This window comes from Phytophthora ramorum, assembly GCF_020800215.1.
Source record: "Phytophthora ramorum isolate Pr-102 chromosome Unknown Phyram_PR-102_s0004, whole genome shotgun sequence".
Classification (NCBI taxonomy): Eukaryota; Oomycota; class Peronosporomycetes; order Peronosporales; family Peronosporaceae; genus Phytophthora; species Phytophthora ramorum.
The window spans coordinates 330685-353726 of record NW_027150650.1 but is presented as its reverse complement, the minus strand read 5'-3'; the positions used below and the strand labels follow the sequence as shown (position 1 = coordinate 353726).

The 23042-nt window shown below is 53.4% G+C and overlaps 5 protein-coding genes across 5 annotated transcripts; 2 read left to right on the top strand and 3 right to left on the bottom strand.

Annotated features, from left to right (window-relative positions):
- Positions 1–10765: 10765 nt before the first annotated feature.
- KRP23_4837 (Cytochrome b5 domain-containing protein 1) lies at positions 10766–13731 on the top strand (the record flags this gene model as incomplete). The annotated part of the gene is made up of 8 exons (XM_067889842.1): positions 10766–10858; positions 10929–10992; positions 11061–11134; positions 11207–11664; positions 11853–11921; positions 11991–12016; positions 12093–12412; positions 12481–13731. The coding sequence occupies 8 exons, from the start codon at positions 10766–10768 to the stop codon at positions 13729–13731; spliced, it is 2355 nt and encodes a 784-aa protein (XP_067746439.1).
- A 135-nt stretch (positions 13732–13866) lies between these two features.
- KRP23_4836 (Protein LSM14-like protein A) lies at positions 13867–14874 on the top strand (the record flags this gene model as incomplete). The annotated part of the gene is made up of 1 exon (XM_067889841.1): positions 13867–14874. One exon carries the CDS (start codon positions 13867–13869, stop codon positions 14872–14874), a length of 1008 nt encoding a protein of 335 aa, XP_067746438.1.
- Positions 14875–15065: 191 nt separating this feature from the next.
- Positions 15066–15977, bottom strand: KRP23_4835 (uncharacterized protein; the record flags this gene model as incomplete). Its single annotated transcript, XM_067889840.1, has 3 exons — positions 15066–15131; positions 15190–15465; positions 15537–15977. 3 exons carry the CDS (start codon positions 15975–15977, stop codon positions 15066–15068), a joined length of 783 nt encoding a protein of 260 aa, XP_067746437.1.
- Positions 15978–16883: 906 nt separating this feature from the next.
- KRP23_4834 (Alpha carbonic anhydrase 3) lies at positions 16884–17618 on the bottom strand (the record flags this gene model as incomplete). The annotated part of the gene is made up of 1 exon (XM_067889839.1): positions 16884–17618. One exon carries the CDS (start codon positions 17616–17618, stop codon positions 16884–16886), a length of 735 nt encoding a protein of 244 aa, XP_067746436.1.
- A 3202-nt stretch (positions 17619–20820) lies between these two features.
- Positions 20821–21365, bottom strand: KRP23_4833 (uncharacterized protein; the record flags this gene model as incomplete). Its single annotated transcript, XM_067889838.1, has 2 exons — positions 20821–21270; positions 21327–21365. The coding sequence occupies 2 exons, from the start codon at positions 21363–21365 to the stop codon at positions 20821–20823; spliced, it is 489 nt and encodes a 162-aa protein (XP_067746435.1).
- Between the last annotated feature and the right edge of the window lie 1677 nt (positions 21366–23042).

Genomic DNA, 23042 nt, shown 5'->3' with positions numbered 1-23042 from the left:
GTTTCTGCTTGGTCACATGGGCGTAGCACTCGGTCCCAAAAACGCGCATGTGCTCCAGACGTGGCGCCCTCTTGAAAACCAGCTGGAATGGGCTTGCGTGTGGGCTTGACGTGTTAGGCAACACGTTCCGAATGTCTGCAGCTGTCATGATGGCCTCGCACCAGTACGACTTGTCCATCCCGCTCTCCTCCAGCATGCAGCGTGTCATTTCGACCAGCGTACGGTTCATCCGCTCTGCCATGCCGTTCTGTTGCGGGTTGTAAGGCACCGTGAACTCTTGCTTGATGGTCTTCTCGTCGCACAGAGCCACCATCCCCGCGTTGCAGTATTCACCGCCGTTGTCACTGCGTAGCACCTTGACCTTGATGCCCGCACTTGTTTCTGCCTCCTTGAGAAACTTCTTGAACGCCTCACACACTTCGCTCTTCTTGCGCAATGGGTAGATTGTCACAAAGCGACTCTTCATCATGATGAAGCTCACAATGTACTTGTAGCCCGACTTGGATGCAGGAGTGACGGGCCCCAACACATCAGAGCACACAGTGGTGTCCTTGCGTGCGCTCTCCCTGGCTTCGAGTCCCTCCTTGGTCGACTTGAAAGGCTTGCGTGCCTGCTTCGCAGTCGCACACACGCCACACACGGTTCCAGGCTCTGCCAGCGCACCCTTGAGTTTCCCGTCCTTGATCATGGAGTTCAGCGTGCCGAAAGACGCGTGGCCGAGTCGCCGGTGCCACAAATCCATATTGTCTTCAGCCGCATGGCACTCGTCGCCGCCCTCAATGTTGAGGAACATCAGCTTGCCTTGCTTCCTGCCCGTCGCCACCACTTGGCCGCCGCGTTTCACAACGCACTGCTCGCTGTCCATAGTCACGGTCATGCCGCGTGCCGTTGCAGCCGTGAGAGAGAACAGGTTCTTGTTCAAATCTTGAACGTGCAGTGTGTTTTCCAGTCGCGCGTTTATCCACGCACTACCAGTCCAGACACGCAGAACAACTGTTCCAACCCCGAGAATCTTCAAGCTCGCGCTGTTCTTTGCGCTCGATATGGTGCGCGCAGTCTTTACACCCGAGTACTCTTGAAACGCGTCGCGTGTCTTGCACATGTGTGCCGAAGCACCGCTGTCCATCACCCAGCACTCGCTAGCAAAAGCTTCCGTCGCGTGGAACGCAACGTTCGACTGGTCTTGGACATCTTCATCGGGACTTGCCTCGGAACGGCAATCCCTCGCATAGTGGCCAGGCTTGCCACAGTTGAAACACTTCCCGAAGGGCCCCTTCTTGCGCATCCCGCGTGGGTTCTTCTTCTTCTGCTGCTGCTTCCCATTGCCCTTGCCGGCAAGAAGCGCAGTCGCCTCTTCGATGCGGTTCGAGTCCTTCTGACGCACTTCTTCCGCAATCAGCTTGCTCACCAGGTCTGCAAGCTTGAACTCACTCACTGACATGCGAAACGCTTGAACCAGAGCCTCGTAGCTCGATGGCAGACTCCGCAGCATCGTCGCGCAGACGTCTTCCTCAGTTGGCTCACACCCCGCGTTCTTCATCTCCATCACGAGCTTCTCCAACTCCGTCACGTGCTTGCCGACGGAGGACGCCGTGAACTTGAACGCCGAGAACTTTTCCTTGAGCCACAGCCGGTTCGCCATGTCTTGAGTCTTGTGGAACTTCTTCAACGTGTCCCACGCCTCCTTCGCAGTCGTGGACGTCACCACGTGCATCAACTGCGAGTCGTTTAGGTTGAGCACAATCGCCGCGTGCGCTTGTTGCTCCTTCGCCGTCGATCCGGCTTCCCCGGAGACAGCTTCCCACAATCCCTTGGACATCAGGTACATCTTCATCTTGTAGCTCCACAGCGAGTAGTTCGAGCCGTCGAAAGGCTCGACCTTGAACTTGGTGTCGGTACTTGGGCTCATAACCAAAAGGAAGTTGGGCTACGAGCTGCGGAGAGTTGAAAGCTTAGAAGACGGCTTCGGGCCGAGATTGCAAAACCAAAAGTGAGATTGATTGAGTGAGTTTTAGCTGCTAGCCTGCCTCCTACGCTCTCTTGTCGGCAAAAAGAAAAACGTCCATGTGGGGACTCGAACCCACACCCTTCGGATCAAAGACCCGGCACTTAACCCACTACACCATACTGCATGACCAAAGTCACGCACACCCTACTCCTACATATGTATCTCCTACTATGCACCCACACGCATGTCCACGCCGCTTGAGCACTTGGACACGCTCCCACACGCTTGTTCTCACGCGCACGCAACCTGCGCGTCTCATCATGAGCACTTGACGCCGCCACAAATCCCCCCGCACACGCGTAGAGGCACGCGCACGCACACACGCCTTGCACCCACACCTGGTGCACACACGCACATGCACACGCAGCACCCTCTAACAGGGGAGGCCTGCATATTCACACCAAAGGTGTCCTCAGGTGTTTCCACCTCTTGTTGCTTCATCGGAGCGTCGACGTCAAACTCGACATCCGGCGAGGAGCTGCATAGCTCGCAGTCCCCACCCAGTGGGTTATGTGCCACTCCACACGCATCGTTAGGGCTGGGCCTAGGATGCCTCGGCTCGTGGCCGACCGCGCCATCGTTGGCACGCAGCGATTCTCCGCCATCGCGGCGCTCACCGCTCAGCGGATAACGTGCCGCTCCACGCGCATCATCAGGGCTATGCTCACGATGCCTCGGCTTTCTGCCGACCATGCCATCAGCGGCCTGCAGCGATGGCTCGTTATCACAACGAGTCCCGCTCAGCGGATTACGTGCCGCTCCACGTACAGCCCCTTCGGGACTCTTGTCTACGACATCATGAGTGTCAATCAACTCCGACACGCCGATGTCTAGCACGTTGACCGTCTCGGTCCAGTGCTCGCGCCAATAGCGCTTTTGCTTCCTAGCAGAGGTGGGTTCATGACTCGCCAAAGCTTCACCAGGAGGCAACCGCGTAGCGCCTAAGGTCTTAGACCTCCAATCAATACATGGCTCATGGCGTTCCAGCCATGCCATGCCCAGTATGAGATCATATCTCGAATCCAGGTCAAGGACCAGTCAGCGTTCAACGCTATCGAAGTCCAGAAACTTCACGCCAAGGTTCACAGGAACCTTGGGCACCGTAACACGGGTTCCCGTCGCGAGACGGACAGTGATAATATCACTCGTACGCGCTACCAGCGCCTCGGCATACTGCCGACTACCTTCCATCGTGGAGCGTCAAGCATAATTGCCCGACGCTCCCGAATCGATCAATATCGTTCACGGCTTATCAAAGCCCTTCACGGTCGCTTCAACGACCAGCAAGCCCGGCTTGCATACACGTTCCGTGTTAAAGAGCACGGTGCTCTTCGGGGCTAAGCCCTGCTGACCTCCTTGCTGAGGCTCAACAGAACTTAGTTCTTCCCCAGTAGGCCGCCCCGTGCCTACTAAGCGTTGACGTTTCCCCGCCACGAACCAGGTTTCTGGTAAGAAGCAGGGCTTCGGCTCGCCGGAGCCTGGCGCTGCTTACGCAGTGGACAACCTGGTCGCAGGTGCTGCGTGCTCCCACACACAAAGCACTGGCGGATGCCGATGCGCTGCTCGGCAGCAAGAAGCTCAGCTTCTTCGTCTTCAGCATGGCTGAGATCCATCGGCTCGGGTCCACCCGAGGAGCCGGCGGCTCCGGATGAGTTCGTCTGCGACGTTCCCCACCCGGCTCGGTCCGACCTAAAGTTGAACTCGGCGTTCAACGCCACGCTCACTGCCTCTTCAAAAAAAAGGTGGGGTGAACTCGGAATACTTCCGTTCTGGCCACGCCAGTGCGGAGGCTTTCCATGAAGATGGTCACCGCGACCGCCTCCGGAAGAGGGTCCGCAGCCATACCGGCAATAAGAGTTCGTAACGCTTGGACGAAGTCCACCAACTCCTTCTTTCCTTGGCGGGTAGCCAGGAAGCGTGATCGCACGCGATAGGCCTGGTCAGGCGGCGAGAACACTCGCGACAGCTGAAGCTTCAGCTGGTCCCAGGATGGGAACGCGCTGTCCACCGACGTGCCACACGTTAGGGCCCACTCCCGGGCCCGGCCACCCAGCTTGGGCACGGCCAGCGCCACGCGCTGTTGCTCCGTCTGGAGTATGGCGGACGCCATGGCCATCTCGACCTCTCTAATCCAGAGCAGGAGATTCTCTCCTTCCTTGCCCTCAAAGGTCTTCACGCTCACCATGAGCGGCTTAGCTCGTGGAGCTCCATCCGATGCTGGCTTGGGCGTCGTAGACGCTGTCACAGCCGTCATCTTCTGTTGTAGATGTTCCAACAGAGCATTCTCATAACTCGAGAACGCCTCCAGACGCGCATTAATCGCGTCGGGGCCTTGCGAAGCAAGATAAGCCACCCCTTCCGGGCCCAACAAGGACATCAGCTTTTTAAGCCCGTCCTGTTGGTTCGGGGGTAAGTGGGCAAATTGCTCCATCCTCACGCAGGGAGAGTCGTAAGACTCAGGTGTAGGATTGATTACGAGTGCTACCAAGTGCAGCGGGGCTGCCGTAGCTTGCGTCAGAGGAAGACGTAGACTCTCAGAGTCTTAGTTCGGTTGTAATCCTAGGTTCTATACCAGAACCAAGTACAGTCTGTAGATATGCGATCTACAGACTCCTAGAGTTATTAATACCTTAAATAAGGCTAATAGACACTAGACTTCAAAACGTGAACTGATTTTTATTGTTGTTATTCGCGGCAAGGCCGCCAGTGGGGTAAATGTATAACACTCACTATCTACCATAGTGGAGCCTAGTAATATGCATGACGGGTGGCTGTGAGGCCACCAACCTAAGTCTCGTGTACACACACCAACTTGGGTGTGCACACCATTTGTATGAAACACACTATTCGTGTACGATACACTAACGGGTACGTGTAACCCCGTTACAGATGACGTTATTCGCGAGTATTTTCGCTGTCGCTGCGGCACGGTTAGAAAGCAGATACGCCGCAACGGGCTTTCGAATCTAATGCAGCATGTCCGGCAGGAGTATCCCAACTTCGAGGCAGAGATGCTCGAAGCCACAACGGCTGAGACGAGATCCCTGCTGAACTACGTGCGATGGTCCGCACAACATATCTACGGATGGTTGTTTTGGATCATCTCGAGCAACCTGCCGATCATGTTTTGTGGGAATCGCGTGTTCAGACGGCACATTATTTGCAGGTTATACAACTACTCGATCAGATATATGTCATTGATTATTAATGATTTGTACTTAATGCTTTGCAACTAGCTACACGACACTGGATCTCATTTACATCGAAACGCTACGGACCACATTGGAGGGGGTCGCGCTGGAAGTGGAGAGATCGATTGTCTCTGAGATGTCGGAACGTTTTGGGCTCATCCTTGATGGGTGGACCCATATGTCCGAGCACTATATCACTATTATGAGTTAAATGGCAAGGCAAATACCCCCTTGCCATGCTTGACCCTCTCTTGAATGGCCCTGATGGCGACCTTTCTGCTGTTGCACACAGATATTTTCTAGCCAACATGCTGCCCCGTGATTTCGGCAAGCAGCTGGACCTGTGTGTATTTATTGTAGGTGACAACTGCAGCGTCGCCAGACGCCTCGCTATCGTCGGTGTTCCGTTGGTTGGATGTGCTTCGCAAAGGCTCAACTTAGCTGTGCTCAACTTTCAAATGTTGCATTGATACTTCAATCTGCCAGAGCACCTCAGCAACGAGGACGAAGATATTGTTGACCTTCTTCCTACCCCAGCCTGCAGACGTCGCCTGCGCACACTCTTAAAAGCACTCAAGGACGTGGAATCAGTGTCGAAGGCTCTCCAGGGAAGCCAGGTTGACCTTCTGGACGTACGTGAGTGGTTTAACGGCCTTCTTGCCATCAAAGTGCAGTACACTGCGTATCTTGGCACGTTTGCTTTGGTTGTGCAACGAATAATCTAATCGGTGTATATGCAGGGCCAAGCGCCGACATCTTCCACAGCCCGGACTTCGAGTCTGTCTGCGTTCGTGTCCTTCGTGGAAAAAAAACCGCTTGATTGATACGTGCGGAAAAAGCAGTGCTGCGGTCATTTATTGTTGGCGAGACGCCAGAGCCTCCTTCGGACGGTAAGGAGCACGGGTCCTTTGTGGAGCACCTCCAAAACCACCGACACCTCGTCCAAGAAAAGTAACAGTATGTCCTGCTCCCCAGCATCCCGCCTACATCAAATATCGTGGAGAGATTCTTCACCATTGCCCGAACGACGTTCGTTCACGAGCGCAACAGCCTCCACCCGATTACCTTGTTACAAATCTTGTTCCTGCGCCAAAATGCTAGCTAATGGGACGTATGTCGGAAGTGAAGCTGGGATGCTGCACTCGCGCGCACCAGAGGTCTCGGCTGACGGCTACAAATAGGACCTAGCGTACGAGAACGAGCTGTACGAGCTCATGCAGCCTTAGGTGACCGGCCGGCCTAAAGACAGTGATCACTTCTCCTTTTCCTTTTTCTCTACCAAGTCCAAGTTTCCTACAACCAATCCGATCGATAACGTACGCACAGTAGACAGTCTCCACAGATAAGCAAGTGCAACTGGCAATCATTATGTCATAACAAAATGTTTTGCTGGTTCAGCATGTTATTATGTATACAGAGGCTTCACTTAGTTACACTGCATTATTTGTCTTTCGCCGCTGTTGGCAATAAATAATCATGCCATAAACGGCAGCCCTGCACCCATAGCGTTGAAGGCGCTTTCAGTCATGAAGCGAATGATAAGGTTGCATCGTTCGCTCATGATGAGTGAGCCTATTCTCTATAAAATGCACACTATTGTCGGAATCCAGATTGTCACTTTCGACGAGCTGCCCGAAGTGTCTGGCCTCGTTTCGTAAATTATCTATCTTGTCATTGAAGCTGCCCGAGTACTGTAGTATAGTTTTGATATCACCTTGCATCTCGCCGACGAAATTTCTTCTGCACAAATCCAAAATCATTGTTGTCTCGTCCGACCCTGAATGCTTGCAGGTTGAGAATCCGGGTCCTTGCTTGAAAGTGAAATGAATTCTGGTATTCAATGCATCCACTGCTGCGCTAGCTACAGTGGTTTCTGTTAGTTTCGTCTTTCCTATATGCTTCCTTACTATGCAGTATACAATACTCGAGATGTCGTCATCCTCTCATGCATCGTCTAGTCGTTAGTTACGACCTTGCGAGGTTTCACGTGCTGTACAGACAACGACGGAGAAATCCGACACCACTGAAAGCCAACTTCCATACTAAAATAGAAATTGTAATGGGGCCACGCTGGCCTACACCGTTGCCGAGCAAAAGAACTTGTAATAGGGGAGACCCATTGTTCTTCGGTGTGGTCCACACTGGTCACCTTAAGTACGAGTACGTACTTCACACGAGTTGGAGTGTGGCACTCTGCAGCACGTTAAGTACGATGGTGTACATCACACTAGATACGGAGTCGGACTTACCGTAGCGGATCAAATGGGGGCCACCCATTTGGAAGATCATCAGTTTAGACAGGAGTTCAGTATGCAGCTAGTTTACAGTAGTTAGGACCTTACAAGGGAGATTAATACAGACAGTTTAACTCTAACCTGGAAGTTCACAAGTCGTTTGGTACTCGGTACCCGGAAACGACTGGAAGGCAAGCTTACAACAGAGACGCCAGGCGTCTGTTTGTGGTTAGCGCGTTAACGCTTCCTCTAAGGCTAAGGTGCGTGTGACCCCCGTCACAGAAATCACCAATCCCGACAAAAAAAATACGACAGTGCATTTGATTAGTAAAAAAAATGATTTGTAAAATCAAATCCAAATAACAGATGAATGAACAGAAAAAGACTGTATTTCAAACTGTTACCTCCGGATACTTACGAATAGCCTTTTGGAAGCTACGAATTATTGTCGCTTCTGTTAAGGTGTCCCAAGCAGCAATGGTAGACTGGATATCACGGATGCGTTTTTCCTTAGCAATTCCTCCCGCCCGTAGATTCCTGCTGCTTATAATTATAGCTTTAAGTGGTGCCATTGCCCCCACATCTAGTGGTTGACAAACAGCGATGCTGTTTGGGGGTAATGGAACCACCGTAGCGTTGGCTTCTTCGGCCACAAGCCGCTGTCCTTCTTCCGATACGTGACATTCGAAATTGTCAACAAGAAGGACAGCTGGTGCGTCTATTTTAAATTTTATCAGTTTTCAACATAGTATTTCCATACCGAGCTATCCATCCATGCATTCTCTTGTACAGCGTAGAAGTGTCCATCGAAATACTCCTCGAGTTCATTTTGCTCGATTTGTCCACCCAGATCACCGCATATGCTGAAGTGAATCGGCATTTTCTTTCCTATAATCATAGAACCAATTAAAAATTAATTAAAAAATCGGTAACAGCACACATATTAATAAAACAATCCATAATATCACAAATATTAATGCTTAACATCGTCGCGTACAGTCAGCTCTGCTGTCATGCGGCCGGCGTGCTTGTTTGCACCCAAAATGCGCGTCAAATCATTCTGGTCTATCGCAGCCAAGCCTTGATCGGTGGCATGTTGAACACTATCACAGCTTCGTTAACATTAAACCGCCATCTCTATCAAAGGCTTCATGTTGGGCAGAAAAATCTAGGGCAACCATTGCCCGCGTTTCCTCTAGGTCAGACGTACGACGTTTTGGCGGCTGGGGGCTTCTGAGAGGAGAACCCGTGGCTATTTCAAGCAGAAAAAAGCAATAACATGTTTTTAAGTTAAAAAAAAGCATTATAAATTATCATCAAATATTACCGATCGGTGATGCGCTGAACCGTACGCTCGAGCGCAGCTTCACCTTCGTCCTTACCGTCAAAATAGGATTTCATCCAGCCTGGGCGAATTTCTCACATGAACTCGATCATTCCAGCCGTAGATAAAACCTATGCGTTTTAAATATAAAAGGCACGGAACCGTAAAATTAGAATTGGCTAAATCTTCGTGACACTACAAAACAACAGCATGACTAAAAGCGTAACTTACGGCTTCGTCGCGGCGAACGTCCTTCATGTACGTCACTAGGTCAGTGACGCCAGAAAAAATGTCCTTGCACCCTTGACCTTTCATCGTCCTCAACGAAGCATGTGCCCTGAAGATGAAAATTGCATTCTTCTGCTTCTCCTAATCGTAGATCGTCCCACGGACGAAATTGAGTTGCTGCGAGGCAGCCTTGACACCAACGCACTCCAGCAGTGTTAACGCCTCACGCATTGTCTTGATACTGTGGCTTCGTTCGATGCGGTTCGTAGCGTAGACTGAGTCGGAGAATTAGCAACAGCCCTTGTGTAACGGGATTACATTAAGAGTGCCCGTCACTCTTCCGAGTTGGGTACACGGTGTACCCAACACCACTGACACGTGGATGCTGGCCCACAGCCACCCATACATACAACATATAAGAGAAACTATAGTTGACTTAGGAATTGTATTGCAGGACGATTTCTAGGTAGCTAACTACGAATATATCAGTCTACAATCTATGTTGTTTTTTATGCCAACCGTTCCCCAATACCGGGAACTAGTGAATTGCCGTTCACTTGGAGTTGGTATACTCCTAGCACTTCCTCAAGCACAAGGTGCTGTGTGACTCCCGTCACACCTGGGGCGTTTTATCTGCGAGCCATTCATTTTATTTTGGTAACCTATTGGCTAAAACAATTCTAAAATGCGATCGGATTGGTTGAAATCAGGATTGATTTAATATGGAGGGAGCGTGGTGCCAGTGTTAAATGCCAGGTTTTTTATGTCGGTCGGATTTTTTCGTCGTTGTCTGTACGCTGATATTAGTCCGTACCAGGGATCCGCTACAATCATGACCGTATATAACCCTGTAACTGCTGTTCGGAAAGAAAGGAATTTAAATTACGTTTTTTATTATCAAGCGGTTGTTTGATTTTAGAGATTGAAGCAATCGAAATCGCAGTTGACCCTGTAAGCCGATTTGAGCACAGCATTCTAGGTCCTGTGCATCAAGAAGCCTATTATGTCACTCCATTGTGCACTCTAGCAATGGAGTTGCAATATTTTTCCGGAGTATGAGACCAGCATTTTTCCTATCACTGATTCTGAGCATGTTCTACAGCACGGGCCGAGTATATCGAGTTTATGATAATAATACTGGACGCGCTGTACATGTAACTTACCTTGTTGTGCTTTTCCGCCTCCCTGCGGTAGCTACCCGTGCACGGCGTCAATGACAACTATCTAAACCAAACTAATTAACTCGGTGGCGAAAATCTTGATTTACGCTGGGATCGAGCGCATACAAGCCCTCCTCATTCTCTTGCAGAGAACTTTGGGCTTCTCTCCATCGTTCCAACTGGCTTTTGTTTGGAAACCCATGCTCCTGCTATTCAAGGTCACCTTTTCCTGTAGACGATCTCTATCTTGCATATTTTTCTGGTGCATTATAGTACGCTGTGTCCGAGGAGAAACCTGCGCTATTGTTTTCGTGTTTGTAGGCATGAGCTCCATTATTTAGGCAACCTGACCCCGTTCGCGCGCGGTTAAAACGATTCGACCAAGCGATGTTGAGATTGTGTCGACAATTCACTCTTCGGTATACAGGAATACTATCCATTGCCAAGGATGATAAATTGCTTTGATCTTTTGATCATCAGAAGCTACAGATATCGTTTGCAAGTACTTTAGAAGTTTGTCCTGCATGCGACGATGCCGTGTCGTTACGCAACAGATGGCTACACCCGCAAAGATAGCGACTCTTTCGCCACGGGGCTTCAAATAGTCTTTACGCACATTCATGACGGAGACGAAGGTTGGCGATTCCGATGCGAAGCAGGGCCGGCTTCGATACTTCACGCCGCGTGAGGTGGCGACCCACAACTTAGCCAAGGTGTCTTCTAGCTCTGCTAATGGTGGTGAACCTTTCACGACTGACAAGTCTTGTGCTTCTGTGGCTTTAGGACTGCTGGGTGACAATCAACCACCGTGTGTTGGATCTCTCCCCGCTGATTGAAGAGAACTCTGGTGGGTTTGTGTAAATCGTGCACTAACTGAGAAGTCACAGTTCTAACTTCCTTACGTGTCACGGGCAGGTGCACTCGTTCAGCCGCTCATCCGTCATTCTGGCGAAGATCTCTCTCATTGGTTTGACCCGGACACAGAAGACGTAATATCCTAGTCGAATAGGGACGTTTTCATGCTGGCAACCCGACTAACGATTTGTTTCAATTCTTTCCAGGTGAAATACCACGTAGACCCGGAGAGAAACCTGTCTGTGCCATTCCTACCGTATGGACGCTTTCTTCACGTGCCACCGCCCGATCCTACTGCTCAGTGGCGAACAGCGGATCTATTGCCGTGGTGGCGCGACTCTCAATACATTGTCGGACGACTAACGAAGAAGGCTCGCTGGCTGGAGGTCGTCAATGTGCTGACTCAACAACGACACTCGCTGGAAGTGTGCTGCGAAGAGACCCTCGCCGAGATTCAAACGCGTTATCTGCGACTCAATGCCCACGCTGGGAGCTACACGTGGAAGCACCTGGAAGACGACGAGTTCGTGCCTTTGCATATGCAGCGCACGCTGGACGAGAACGGCATCCCAGACGAGTCGCCGATATTTGAACGCTTCGACATGGACGAGCAGCAGTTCATGCCAACACTGCACATTTACTTCGACGATGATCTAACCATCATGTAAGCCACAAGGAGCTTTTCGTGGTGACAAATGCGAATACACTTGACTACTATCAAGCATCGATCCTCCATTCATATCCAAAAAGCCAAGGGTCGCTAACACTCGTAGCCCTAAAGCTCACCTTGAATGAAGATATGATCACACGGAATGTTCCTTCATTGACAGGAACGAGTGATCCTGGTGGTAGCACTGATTCGTCTGGACAAGGGCGTGTGAGAGCACCCGAAGATGTTCTACGCCAAGCTCGTGCTACGAGGTAAAGAGCGTTGGCATGTACCGTCATGGACAGTGATCCTTATCTGACGTTGCTCTTGCTGTTTTCAAGCATCACGGGAGTTCTAGGGCAAATTGGTCGGTACTTCAAGTCTTTCGTAGCATGGATCTAGCTTGGGAACTAACTACTTTATTCACCCGTGCACTTCCCCAGCTAGTGTCGCTTCTCACGCTTTAGATATTCTTCAAGAGCTCAAGAATGAGACTGCTGAAGTGCAGGATCGCATGACGAAGCTTCATCAGCGTGTGGACGTCCTTGCAGACGTTGTCGATAGTCAAATTCGACAGCAAAACGGCAAAAAATCGGCAGCCGACCTGTTGCTCTTGCTGCCATCCCAAGAAGAGAGCGATCGCGTGCTTTGCATCCAGACTACCAGCGTGTCCTCATCTATTGGCACAAATAACAACTTGAATCGACCTCCCACGGTCGTCGAAGTTTATGAGCGATGCGAAGGCATCCCGCCATTGGAACTGGTACGAGCTTAATGCTTTCAAACGCTGTGACGCTAGTCGTAGGCTCTCGAATCTGACGGTTTTGATAGCTGGACAGCTTTTACGACACTGAGCAGCGCGATACTGCAGGGAATCAGGTTGACAGCTCTGAACAAGGCTCACGTTCGCATACCTCATCGATCTCGAGGAAGAAGTACAGCAATCCAGGCTTTTTCATGGAAGAATGGCTGAAGAAAGAGGAAGGTAGACATCAGCGAACGTTGGAGATCAAGGAAGAGCGTCGTCGCGAACGGCAAAATCTCCGTAAATCCAGGGAACTTGACCAGCAGCAGCAAACGACGAGCACTGATGACTCGAAGAGTTCTGCAAGCACCGACGATGCCGAGCAGAAGGTCAAGTTCCTCAAGATCAGGTCGTGGAGAGAAATCTATGGCACTGGCGAGGGGAAGGAGTTGATGAAACAACCGCAGTCAAGTGTCCGGAGTCCTAGCCTGCGAGATCTACGCAAGAAGGCCCACCAGAGTCTCGCTTCAATCACGCAAAGTCCGACGCGTGCTGAGGAACGTCAGCAGACAGCGTTTCCCCCTCCTCCGCCACCGCCACCGCTACCAAACAGTCCGGACAAGTTAGGCCATACTCGCCACCAATCTCTCAGTAACGAGCAGCTTACTGTGCTGTCTCCCCCTGATCCACCGGCGAATCTGGGCGGCGCCTTCATGCAGGAAATGGACGACGACGAGATTACGATGGAGATGCAACGAGATGACGAGTTCGTGAACGGTATCCCACCCCCTCCACCCCCACTACCAGACTCAACCTGTCCCGACGAGTTCACAGACCATGGGTTGTCGTACTACTACGACCCATCAGCGAGCCACAACCTGCCCCCACCTCCCCCACCTCTGCCTCCTCCTGAACTGGACGAACAGAGCAAGTCTGACGCCTACTACGATGCCTACGAAGAGGAGGATGAAGAGATTCCCCCGCCTCCCCCTCCAATGGAAGAGCTCGACCAGCCTCCGCCTCCGCCTCCACCCTCCGACCCTCATCCATCAAATTTCTTGGAGGAAATCCAACTGGGGAAATCTCTCCGCAGAGTTAAGAAGCGTGAACCTCAACGCGACGCCCCCGTCCAGCACCAAACTGCTCTGCTCCAGCAAATCCTGCAGAAACAGAGTCGCCACTTGCGTCCCGTGGAGCCCCGTCGCCCGCCACTGCAGACGCGTCAATCCCCGTTCGCAGACTCCATCGCGCGCATCCTCGAGCGCAGCGCCGTAATCGCCTACGACTCAGACAGCGACTCGCACCAGTCCAGCAGCAACAACTCAGACGACTGGTAACTTCAACTTCAACATTCAAGCAACTTTCGTTGCAGGTATACCACACCAACATTACATCCACCACATCAGTTACCTTCCTGCAACATCCTGCGATCCAAAACCTCCCCTCCGTCATTCAACTATTCGCTAAGCACGATGCAGCAGCCCGCAGGCCAGGACAAGCCGCAGGACGGCATCCCGTACCTGGGCTCCCGCATCTCGCTCGTCTCCAAGACGGACATCCGCTACGAAGGGTTCCTGTTCAACATCGACACGCGCCAGAGCACAGTGGCCCTGCAGAGCGTCCGGTCGTTCGGCACTGAAGGGAGACGCCCCGAGCACGTGCCGCCGTCCCCCCACGTGCTGCAGTACGCAACCTTCAAGGCCGCTGAGATCAAGGACCTGCACGTGTGTGAGGCCGCTCCACAGCCGCCACAGCCGCCGCAGCCGCCACTTCCGTCAGGAGCACCTCCAGCCCCAGCTGCAGCCCCCAAGCCGACGCTTTTAACGCCAGGCTCGGTGTCCAGTGCCCAGAAGCAGGATCAGTCTCAGACTCAGGTGCAGCCTCAGGTGCAGCCTCAGGTGCAGCCTCAGGTGCAGCCTCAGGTGCAGCCTCAGGTGCAGCCTCAGGTGCAGCCCCAGGTGCAACCTCAGATACAGCATCAGAATCAGAGGCGTCAGGGAGGAGGTAATAGGACGATCCCGGGCATGGGCGGCCACTTGCTTAAGCGCAAGGAGCGTCGTGTCCCTGGAGGTGCAGAGGTTGCGGGCGTCGGACCGGATGCCGCCTCTGGGGAGTTCAACTTTGCTGAGAGACTGGGGGACTTTGACAAGCAGGAGGAGTTCTCCAAACTGGAGGAGAGCACCAACCAGGAGTCCAAGGGGTCGTACCAGAAGTCGTCGTTCTTTGACACCATCTCATGCGACGCTCTCGACCGTCTGGAAGGACAGCGCGCGAGGATGAGCGGCGCGGAGGAGCGCAAGCTCAACACGGAGACGTTCGGAGCCGTGGGGCTCAACAACCGCCGCAACTTCCGCGGACGCGGACGAGGACGACGTGGCGGATACCGCAATGGCAACTGGAACGGAGGCCGCGGCAATGGTGGCGGCCGTGGACGCAACAACAATGACGGGTTCCCCAGACCGCAACCCGCTGGTCCGTAAAGCGCGACCCTGGACAAGTACCGGATAGGATTAAATGCTGCTAACTCATCGATGATGAACCAGCCACACGCGTCTCTTGTTCCCTGTTTCCTGCTGCTGTAGACGAGGGGTTGCCAACAGGTAGGTCGACATCAAGTACGTCTGTTTCGAGTCAATTGGCTGCTGGTACGCAATTCTTGTGTTGTGTAGCACTAGACGCTGCCGACGATTTCCATGAGTGCGTCGTAGAACTGGTCGCGATTCAGCCTCGTCTCGTCCTGTGAAAAGAGCGGGAGTTAGGACTGGTTCGCATGTTACTATGAGCTTGGATCGTACCCAAGGACCGAGCTTCTTGTGCGCGCAAGCCACGAGCTGCTCCAGGTGCAGCTCGTCATTCTCCGTGGGTTTGAGCACTCGCTTCTCGGCGAGATCGTGACGCGCGATGCCAATTTGCATGGTGAGCCACATCTCCATGTCGTGCGCTGAAATGGTCGGGGCAGAGTTGGCGACCAGTTCGAACGGAGGCGGACCGGCAAACAGCGAGTAGCGGAACTTGACGTAGCAGCAGCGCTCGAGCTCCGTCGCGATCTCGGTGAAGTTGGTGCTGCTCATCTGGCAAAGACGCAGTAAATCTTGTTAGCTTTCAGTGTCTACAGCAAAAACACACGGCCGTATCCGGATACCTCTAGCAGATTCGCTTCAATGCAGGCGCCGAGGTTGTCGTAGTGGAACTTGGCAATGTCCAGTAAGTACGTCACCGACACGGTATCGGTTCCTCTGCTGATGATGCTCATCGTCTTGTCCAGTAGCTTGTGTACGTATCCTTTCCACTCGTCGAGGCTGACGGCGTCGTCCTGATCCGTGTCCAGCACATCGAACGGAGGCAGTTTGCTTGAGCGCAGATAAAGTGTGTCGTCGCCATCCTCCGCCAACGAGCGCCACGGGAACCCGCTCGGTTCGTTGCGCTCGGACTCGCGACGTCCGAATTGTCTCGACACGTCAGCCAGCGAAAGCGGAATGGCTCTCGCTCCGTGGGCAGCTCCGATGTCACCCCACCAAGGCACCGACTGCACCGCAGCAAAGGACAACAGTCCCAACAACAACACTAACTTCACACCTCCCATTGCACCGCTGCAAGGACGATCTTCGCTGCTCAATGGCTGTCGCTGAGCGTTCACATCCCCACTGTACCGACCCTTGACGGTCGTCGAGTCTCCGCCGCTCGTTCATTTGAAGTGTGATTCTTAGTGATTAAACTGGAACATCTCAATGAGGTGACGTTTGAGCGAGCAGGACTTCCAGGCAGCTCAGCTTGAGGCGGGCAAGCGATCTTGGGATTGGCATCGCGGATGCACTTCAGCGAATCTGGCAAAGCGTGGAGCCAGGAACTTACGGGTCGTAAGTTACGGCGTCTCGGAGGGTCTGGAGCTCGCCGTCAACGGCAAAGCCTGTGCATTGGGCCGTGGATCAGCTCGCTGGACGTTGCTCAATACTAATGACCGGATCTCTTCCTGTCGACGCGGGACTAAAACCCATGTCGACAGCATGCACCGTTCGCCGAAGGGGACGCCGCTATGCCGCTCTGGAAGCTTTCGCACCACGCACATGTGATCCCTTCCGTCATTTCTACTTCGTGCGGGTTCCCGACACCTCGATCGATACCCTGTCGACATGGGGACGATGCTGTCGCTAGCGTCGAAACCGACTACATCGTCCATGCGGAGACCAACAACACGCCGCCCGTCACCCGAAGTCCGTATCCTGGCAGTGCACATGCGGCCTCCGTTCACCTGCAACGGCACAACTGGGACAGTCGCTCGTGGTCGCGAGGACGAAATGCAGGCCCTGGCACATCTCTTCCGGGCGATTGTGAGCGGCGACCCACGACCCCAGCAAAAACTCCTGCTGCAGTAAAGGACAGCAAGTTTACGATCGTAATGGTATACATGTACTTGCAAAATGGTTTAACTTTTCTCACTCTTGGTACGTTGTCGTAACGAAATACAATGGGGGTCCACAAAACTCGCTTCTTAGGCGCCGATGGGGGTCGCGTTCGAGCACTGGCACAGCGCCACATTGCGGCCGTGGAGCTTCTGCGTGTCGCGAGCGTTGGGCCTCGGGAGGAACTTCCGGTACAGCTCGAGCTGCTCCGGAGACGCCTCCAACATGTCACTCACGACGATCCACTCGACCCCTTCCGTGTACGGGGGCGTCGTCAATGAGCCCGAGTAGCGGAAGATCTTGCCGTCCAGCAGAGCGTTAAGCTCGTCGCCACCGGCGATCTTGCCCAGTGCAACGTGGTCATGTTTGTCGCGTTTCAAAGTGCTGATCTCGTCCCAGAATTGGGCCAGGAAGGCGTTCTCGTCTCCCTCCCGGAAGAAAACCCCAACGACTGCGAGATCGCCGTCCGCGGACTGGTGCACCAAGTGCAGCTCCATGGCGCGCGCGTTGCCGTCCACCGTGTGCTCACTCGGGGCGTGGAAGTGAAACTGCACCGTGAAGTACTTTTTGCCATTGAGCACGAGGAAGTTGCGCTCGTGGTCGCTCCAGTTCACTTGAAAGTTGTCGCCCCCGTGCACGAGCTGCATCTCGGCCAACGCAGGTCCGAGCTGCAGCGAGTTGTCGGCCGCGCTCAGCGTCACCAATTGGGTGGTCGGGTCCTCCACGATGTCGATGGGGGACTGCTTGGTCAAAGTCGGAGCTTTTTTCTTGCCCGCGTAGGCCGCCGCTTTGTGGTGCAGCACTTTGGAGACGGAGGAGCCCATGGCAGGTGAGAGTCGAAGGAGGAGGTGGCGGCCACAGGGCAAAAGGCAGAATGGCGGCTTCGAAGATGCCGACCAAGTGCTGGTTTGACAACGGGAGCTAACGGCAGCCTCAGCTTTTTTGGGGAGCTCAAGCCACATAACGGTTTCGAGTGTAGCGCGTGTTTTTCTGCCGCCTTCAACGGACTTTGGCCAGGATGCGCTCGGGTTGTTGCCGGTTGCCGTCCCGACGGTGGCCGCAGTATCATTTTCTTCCCCCACGAGGTCCCGCCTACGTCCAGCGCAGCAGCAGCGATCGGGCGATTGCTGGGCTCACTGGGCTCATTGCAGAGGCGCTGGCTGCTTCGGGGCCGTCGTGGGCTGTCCTAAGCGTGGGGCTCGGAAAAAAGCGGTCGAGTCGGCCGAGTACTCGGAGCGGCCCATGCATGCGAGCCAAAGTGGCTGCATTTTGCCGGCGCTGGTGTTAAACAGCGAGAGAGAACCAACAGCGCCCAGAAAAGCAACAAAAGCTGTTGGTTTTCTAACAGGAAGCCCATGCAAGGTGCAGGAGCGTGCAGATTTGTAGCGAATCGTGGAGCCGCACGCCACTCGGAACGAGCTCGCTGCAAGTCGAAAGCGAGATCATGGGGAGCGCTGTGTTCGCGCTTTCGTTGAGCACAGCCACGGATCGCAGCAACATTTCGCGTACGCCGGTGGACAGACTGCTCCAGCCAGCGCTCAACACGCCCCGTCCGTGCATTGCGGGTGCATGGAGTGCTCGGCTTTAGCGGGTGAGTGGGAATAGCTGCTACAGCGGAGCGGAGGGCCAGGACCAGGACCGGCGACGTGCAGGCAACTCGAAGCTCCGTCCTCGAAGCTCCGTCCTCCACGGAGCCTAACTGTTTATTATGCTGGCGAAGATCTGCCATCTGCATTCTGCTGCAGATGATTGTTTTACGGCTGCGATTAGCGAGATAATAATCGGCCGACCTCGAAGTGCAGGAAGAGCAAACGTCGACAACCTTCGCTGGCGTTCGGCGGCTTGACATCTGCAAGTAGAACCAGGCGAGGAAGCAGAGCGTTGCTCAGCCCCAGAGACTTGCAGAGCGTGAGGAAGTAAGCACTTATAATGTAAGCTACATGAGCCTCATTCAACGACTGCTGGTACATGATCTCTCCATGTGATTCTGGTGAAGTTTGCTCTCGTTGGGGCCGGATCAGCTCCCGAAGCTGTCACGCACGCAGCTAGTTTACTTCACTAGCATGCATTACTCAATTACGCCAGCCTCATCTGTAAACACGAACACCAACAACTGAGGAAAGTGCCAGCTTTGGCAAGTTTTCGGAAACGAAGCTTCCAATCGGGGCAAGCTGGTTTAGAGCACACTGTAGCAAGCAAGGCGCACGCTGAGGCCACTACATGAGCAATGCTCAGAACATTGCCTATTCTCATTGAGCAGCAACAGCATCAGCATTGTTCGGTTGATGTCGATGTTGTCGATCGAGCCTAAAAATGAAATGAACTTCAATGCCCTAGTTTCTACTTGGCAGATTGAACTTTACCAGCAGGTGTCTTCTAGATTAGTACACCCCACACTCCATGCTGGGCCTTAACGTCACCAAGGTCCTTGGCCCAAGGATACGCTGCTGCTTTCGTTGCTGCGAGATCAGTTGATACGAATTTTGACGTCGACAACCAGCATAGCATTCGTTCTCGCACCAGTTACCTTTGTTTCCAAACACGAAGGTCAATTGATATCAGCATGGAGCCAACCATTGCGCCATGGACCAAGCAACAAACACGAAGATGCCTGCAGATGTTACTTGTACCAGGGCAACTAAACTCGCGATACAGAGGTCCCTCTCAATAAGCGCAGGGTCGGCACCGAATCGATTTCGGAGGGATTAAAGATAAGCAAGAGGATTTGTACTGAATTATTTTATATAATTGATCAGAAATATCAGGATATTAAAACGAAGAGGTGTGTTTATTAAACGGGACCTATGTAGTCATTCATTCGAGGCACCATTAGTGACATGTGTATCAAAACGCCAAGAGGAGTTGATGACCATGCCTTGGCCATTGATCCCCGCTGCTGCTGCGTCATCTACCTTTTGCATCGTCGCAATCTTAATCTGCAATGCCAGACTCGACGCCGCAGCCCCCACTGCGCCTCAATCCTACTTCTCCTCCTCAGCCCTGTCATATCGGAAGCTGCCAATGTACCAATTCTTCAGCTGCAATACCAACAAGCTTTATGTCGTGCAAAATATTCTACTTGAAGTATGAAGCTCATGTTGCTGTAATGATTGGGATATGCACGACGCTGTCTCTGGCCAAGATCCATGCCGCTGTGCTGGTGGAGTATTTTAGCGGCTGAGAGGAATTACAACAAGTCCTCTTTGGGCATGCGTTGCCCGACATTCTCGACAGTGCTGTGCATTCTCACCGCCTCCTTCACGCCCGGCGACGTTGACATCTCTCCTCCACCATGTGCACCCAGAAGCTCTCAGCCGCGTCCTCATCCATCTCGGGCGCATAAAAAGCAATGCTGCGTGTAGCGTTGGAAAATGCTTCGGCTCGTTCCTCGACGTGTCGCTTGCTCTCCAGCACCATCATCTCGAAATCCCGCTTACGCCGGAAATACGGCGCCACCTGCAGGTCTGCAACATAGTGGAAATCTCCTAGTTTCGCTCCGAAAGGACCAGCAAACTCATCAGCAACGCTTCAGTTCGTGACGCTGACGTGTCAACATGTAGCCATGAGCTCATCAAGGCCGCCCATGCAAGTCACAGGTCGCAGCAATGGTTCCGAATCGAAGCGATGCCAGGCACGTGGCGGTGCATCCACTCGCTTGCACTTTCCAAATTGCTCTCGTCTTCAACCATCGCTGGACGCATTGGACTCCATGGGACTCGCAGCGTTTGCACGCAGAGTGAAGGCGTTCGGGGCGCGGCAGTGGAACTCGTGCGGAAGGCCGTCGCCAAGTCGTGCGCGCAATGTGGCCTCGCGCAGAAATCAGGACCACGCGGACGCACGGGGATTTGCTGTGCCGGCGGCGAGCACGAATGGCGAAGAAGGCGAATCTTTACATGTTAGTGGGTCTAGGAACAAGGAGGCGTGTGTCGCTCCCCCTCTCTTCCATCGCTTCTCCGGCCGAGAGAGGGGGGCGACCACAGATAAACACTATCATACTAGTAGAAGCTCGGTAGCAGCTCGGACGACTCATGAAAAGAGACGCTTGCTCTGGTTCTCGCGCGGAGGGAACTCCATGGGCACGGCGGCCGCGGCGCTGCCCTTGGTGACACAAAACACCTTGGCCAGCGTGGCGCCGTCGCCGATGCCCGCCGCCTCGGCCGCGGCGCGCACGAACGCGTCGTTCTCCATGTACGCGAACATGCCGCAAAGCTGGCCGAATTGCACGACGCTGTTGGGCGCCAGCAGCACGCGGCCGAACCGCCCGCCAGCTTTCGTGGACAGGAACGCCGTCATGTCGTCCACGACCGAGTCGCGCGTGATGCTGCCGCGGGGCTGCGTGAGCCACTCGGGCATGGCCACGGCGGCGTCCACGGCGTTGGCCGCGTCCACGAACTGCGAGAGCGCGTTCTGGTCCCAGTGCAGCGCCAGCCCGGGCTCGTCGTCGCTCACAGACGCAGATGAAAGATACTCGTCCACCTGCAGTTCGCGTGAGTTAGGCGGGTAAACAGCTCGGCACTTTCGGAGCTGCGTACCTGGGCGATGCAGTCTTGGTACGAAAAGGCCGTGGACATGGCTGGAAACGAGAGCGTTTACTTGCTTGGTGATCGATCTGACGTCCTGAGGCCAGAGAGGAGAATGAGGCTGGGCTCGATGACGTCGGACACTGCCTCGGCTGCCCCGTGAATAAGATTCTGGTTGAAGCGGTCAAGTATCGGCGACACGACTGGACGACGCCACTTAGACCAATGGGAGGCGCACTGCGTGCCACACGTGGCGGCGGCCACTGACGTAGCGACTCCGGTGCTTCAGGACCAACGCTCGAGTCACTCAAAGGGCTCAAGTGTCCCCACAAGAGAGACGCGCTCGCGGGCAAGTGATCTTGTGAATGGGGAGCAGAAACCGGTGAAATGGATCATGGGGAAGCCGCCGCGTCCTAGAGCGCAATGCAATGTGGGCTCACCTGGTTGCTTGCGATCCTTTTCCCGCTAGCAGCAAAGAGAAAGTGACATGCGCACCATTAATTCTGTCGATTGTTGCCAGACTATTAGGACTTCGCGGATTCTTACAGCACTGCTGACACGATCCTTTTGTTATTGAGTCGATCTTACCGATCGTATACGAGAACGGCCCGCTTGAGCAGTCAGCTACAGCGTGGATGCAACAATTCAAGCTGTCAGCCCAGGCATCCTTAAAACTTACGCCAATCGAAAATACAGTCGTCTGCATTACAAGGGGCCATTTACCACAAGTCATACAAATATATATGCATGACATGCTTTCAAGTTGGGCATCCTGCCCTACATGCAGATCGATTTTAACCGTCATAGCTTTTAGCTAATTGTATACCGACCTGCTTGCCATACATGTATTTAGCCCTAATACCAACTGCAGAGCATGATCTACCAAACGGTGCCTACTTGAGTCGCTATGTTTATTCTACTTCTGTGGATGACAACAAACACATCTCAGCAAATCAAAACTGCGAAACGCATATAGTGTTAGAGCTTCGTAACTTGTCGCTAAAGGCGTTGGTGCTTGCGCAGATCACCCCCTTGTTCTCCTTGCTTTCGTTCGTTGGCGGAGAGTGGTTGTTGGTTCTCGTCCTTTTCATTGCCATCTTTGCTTTTCCTTTCACGCAAACTGCTGGTACATGGCTGCAGTAGCCCGGTGCATACATGAGTCCTTGAGATGCAATCTTCTTCAGGCTCTCGTCTGTCATTGCTTTGGACAAAACGGCCTTCCACGGGCGCGTCCGATTATTTTCCTTCACATCTCGACGATGATGCAAGTTTCTATCTCGGGGGCGTGGCGTGGTAAGTTAGTTTCTCGCGTTGGCCAGATTGATGGGTCCTGCTTTTTAAAGTTCGTTGAAGTTGCCTTTATGTACGCCACATCGCACTACGTGTGCCACACCTATTGAAATAATCGCTTCAATCAACGACACCGCAACCTAGACCCCACCATTATGGACGCTCAGGACGCCCCCAAGCCCAAGCCCGCGCCACTCTCGCCGGAGCCGCAGATGCAGACGCATGCCCACAACGCCGCGCCCAAGTCGCCCGCCAAGTCTCCCGGCAGCCTGCTCAAGAGCCCCAGCGCCTTCGAGCAGAAGCCGCTGCGCATGCCCAAGCCAATGTCTATTTAAGCCCGGGACAGGATAACCAAAAACAAAATCAGGCCGATACACTCGGGCACAGTTTTGGAAACCAACACATAAAAACAATTGGTTTCTTGTTTTGACTCATATT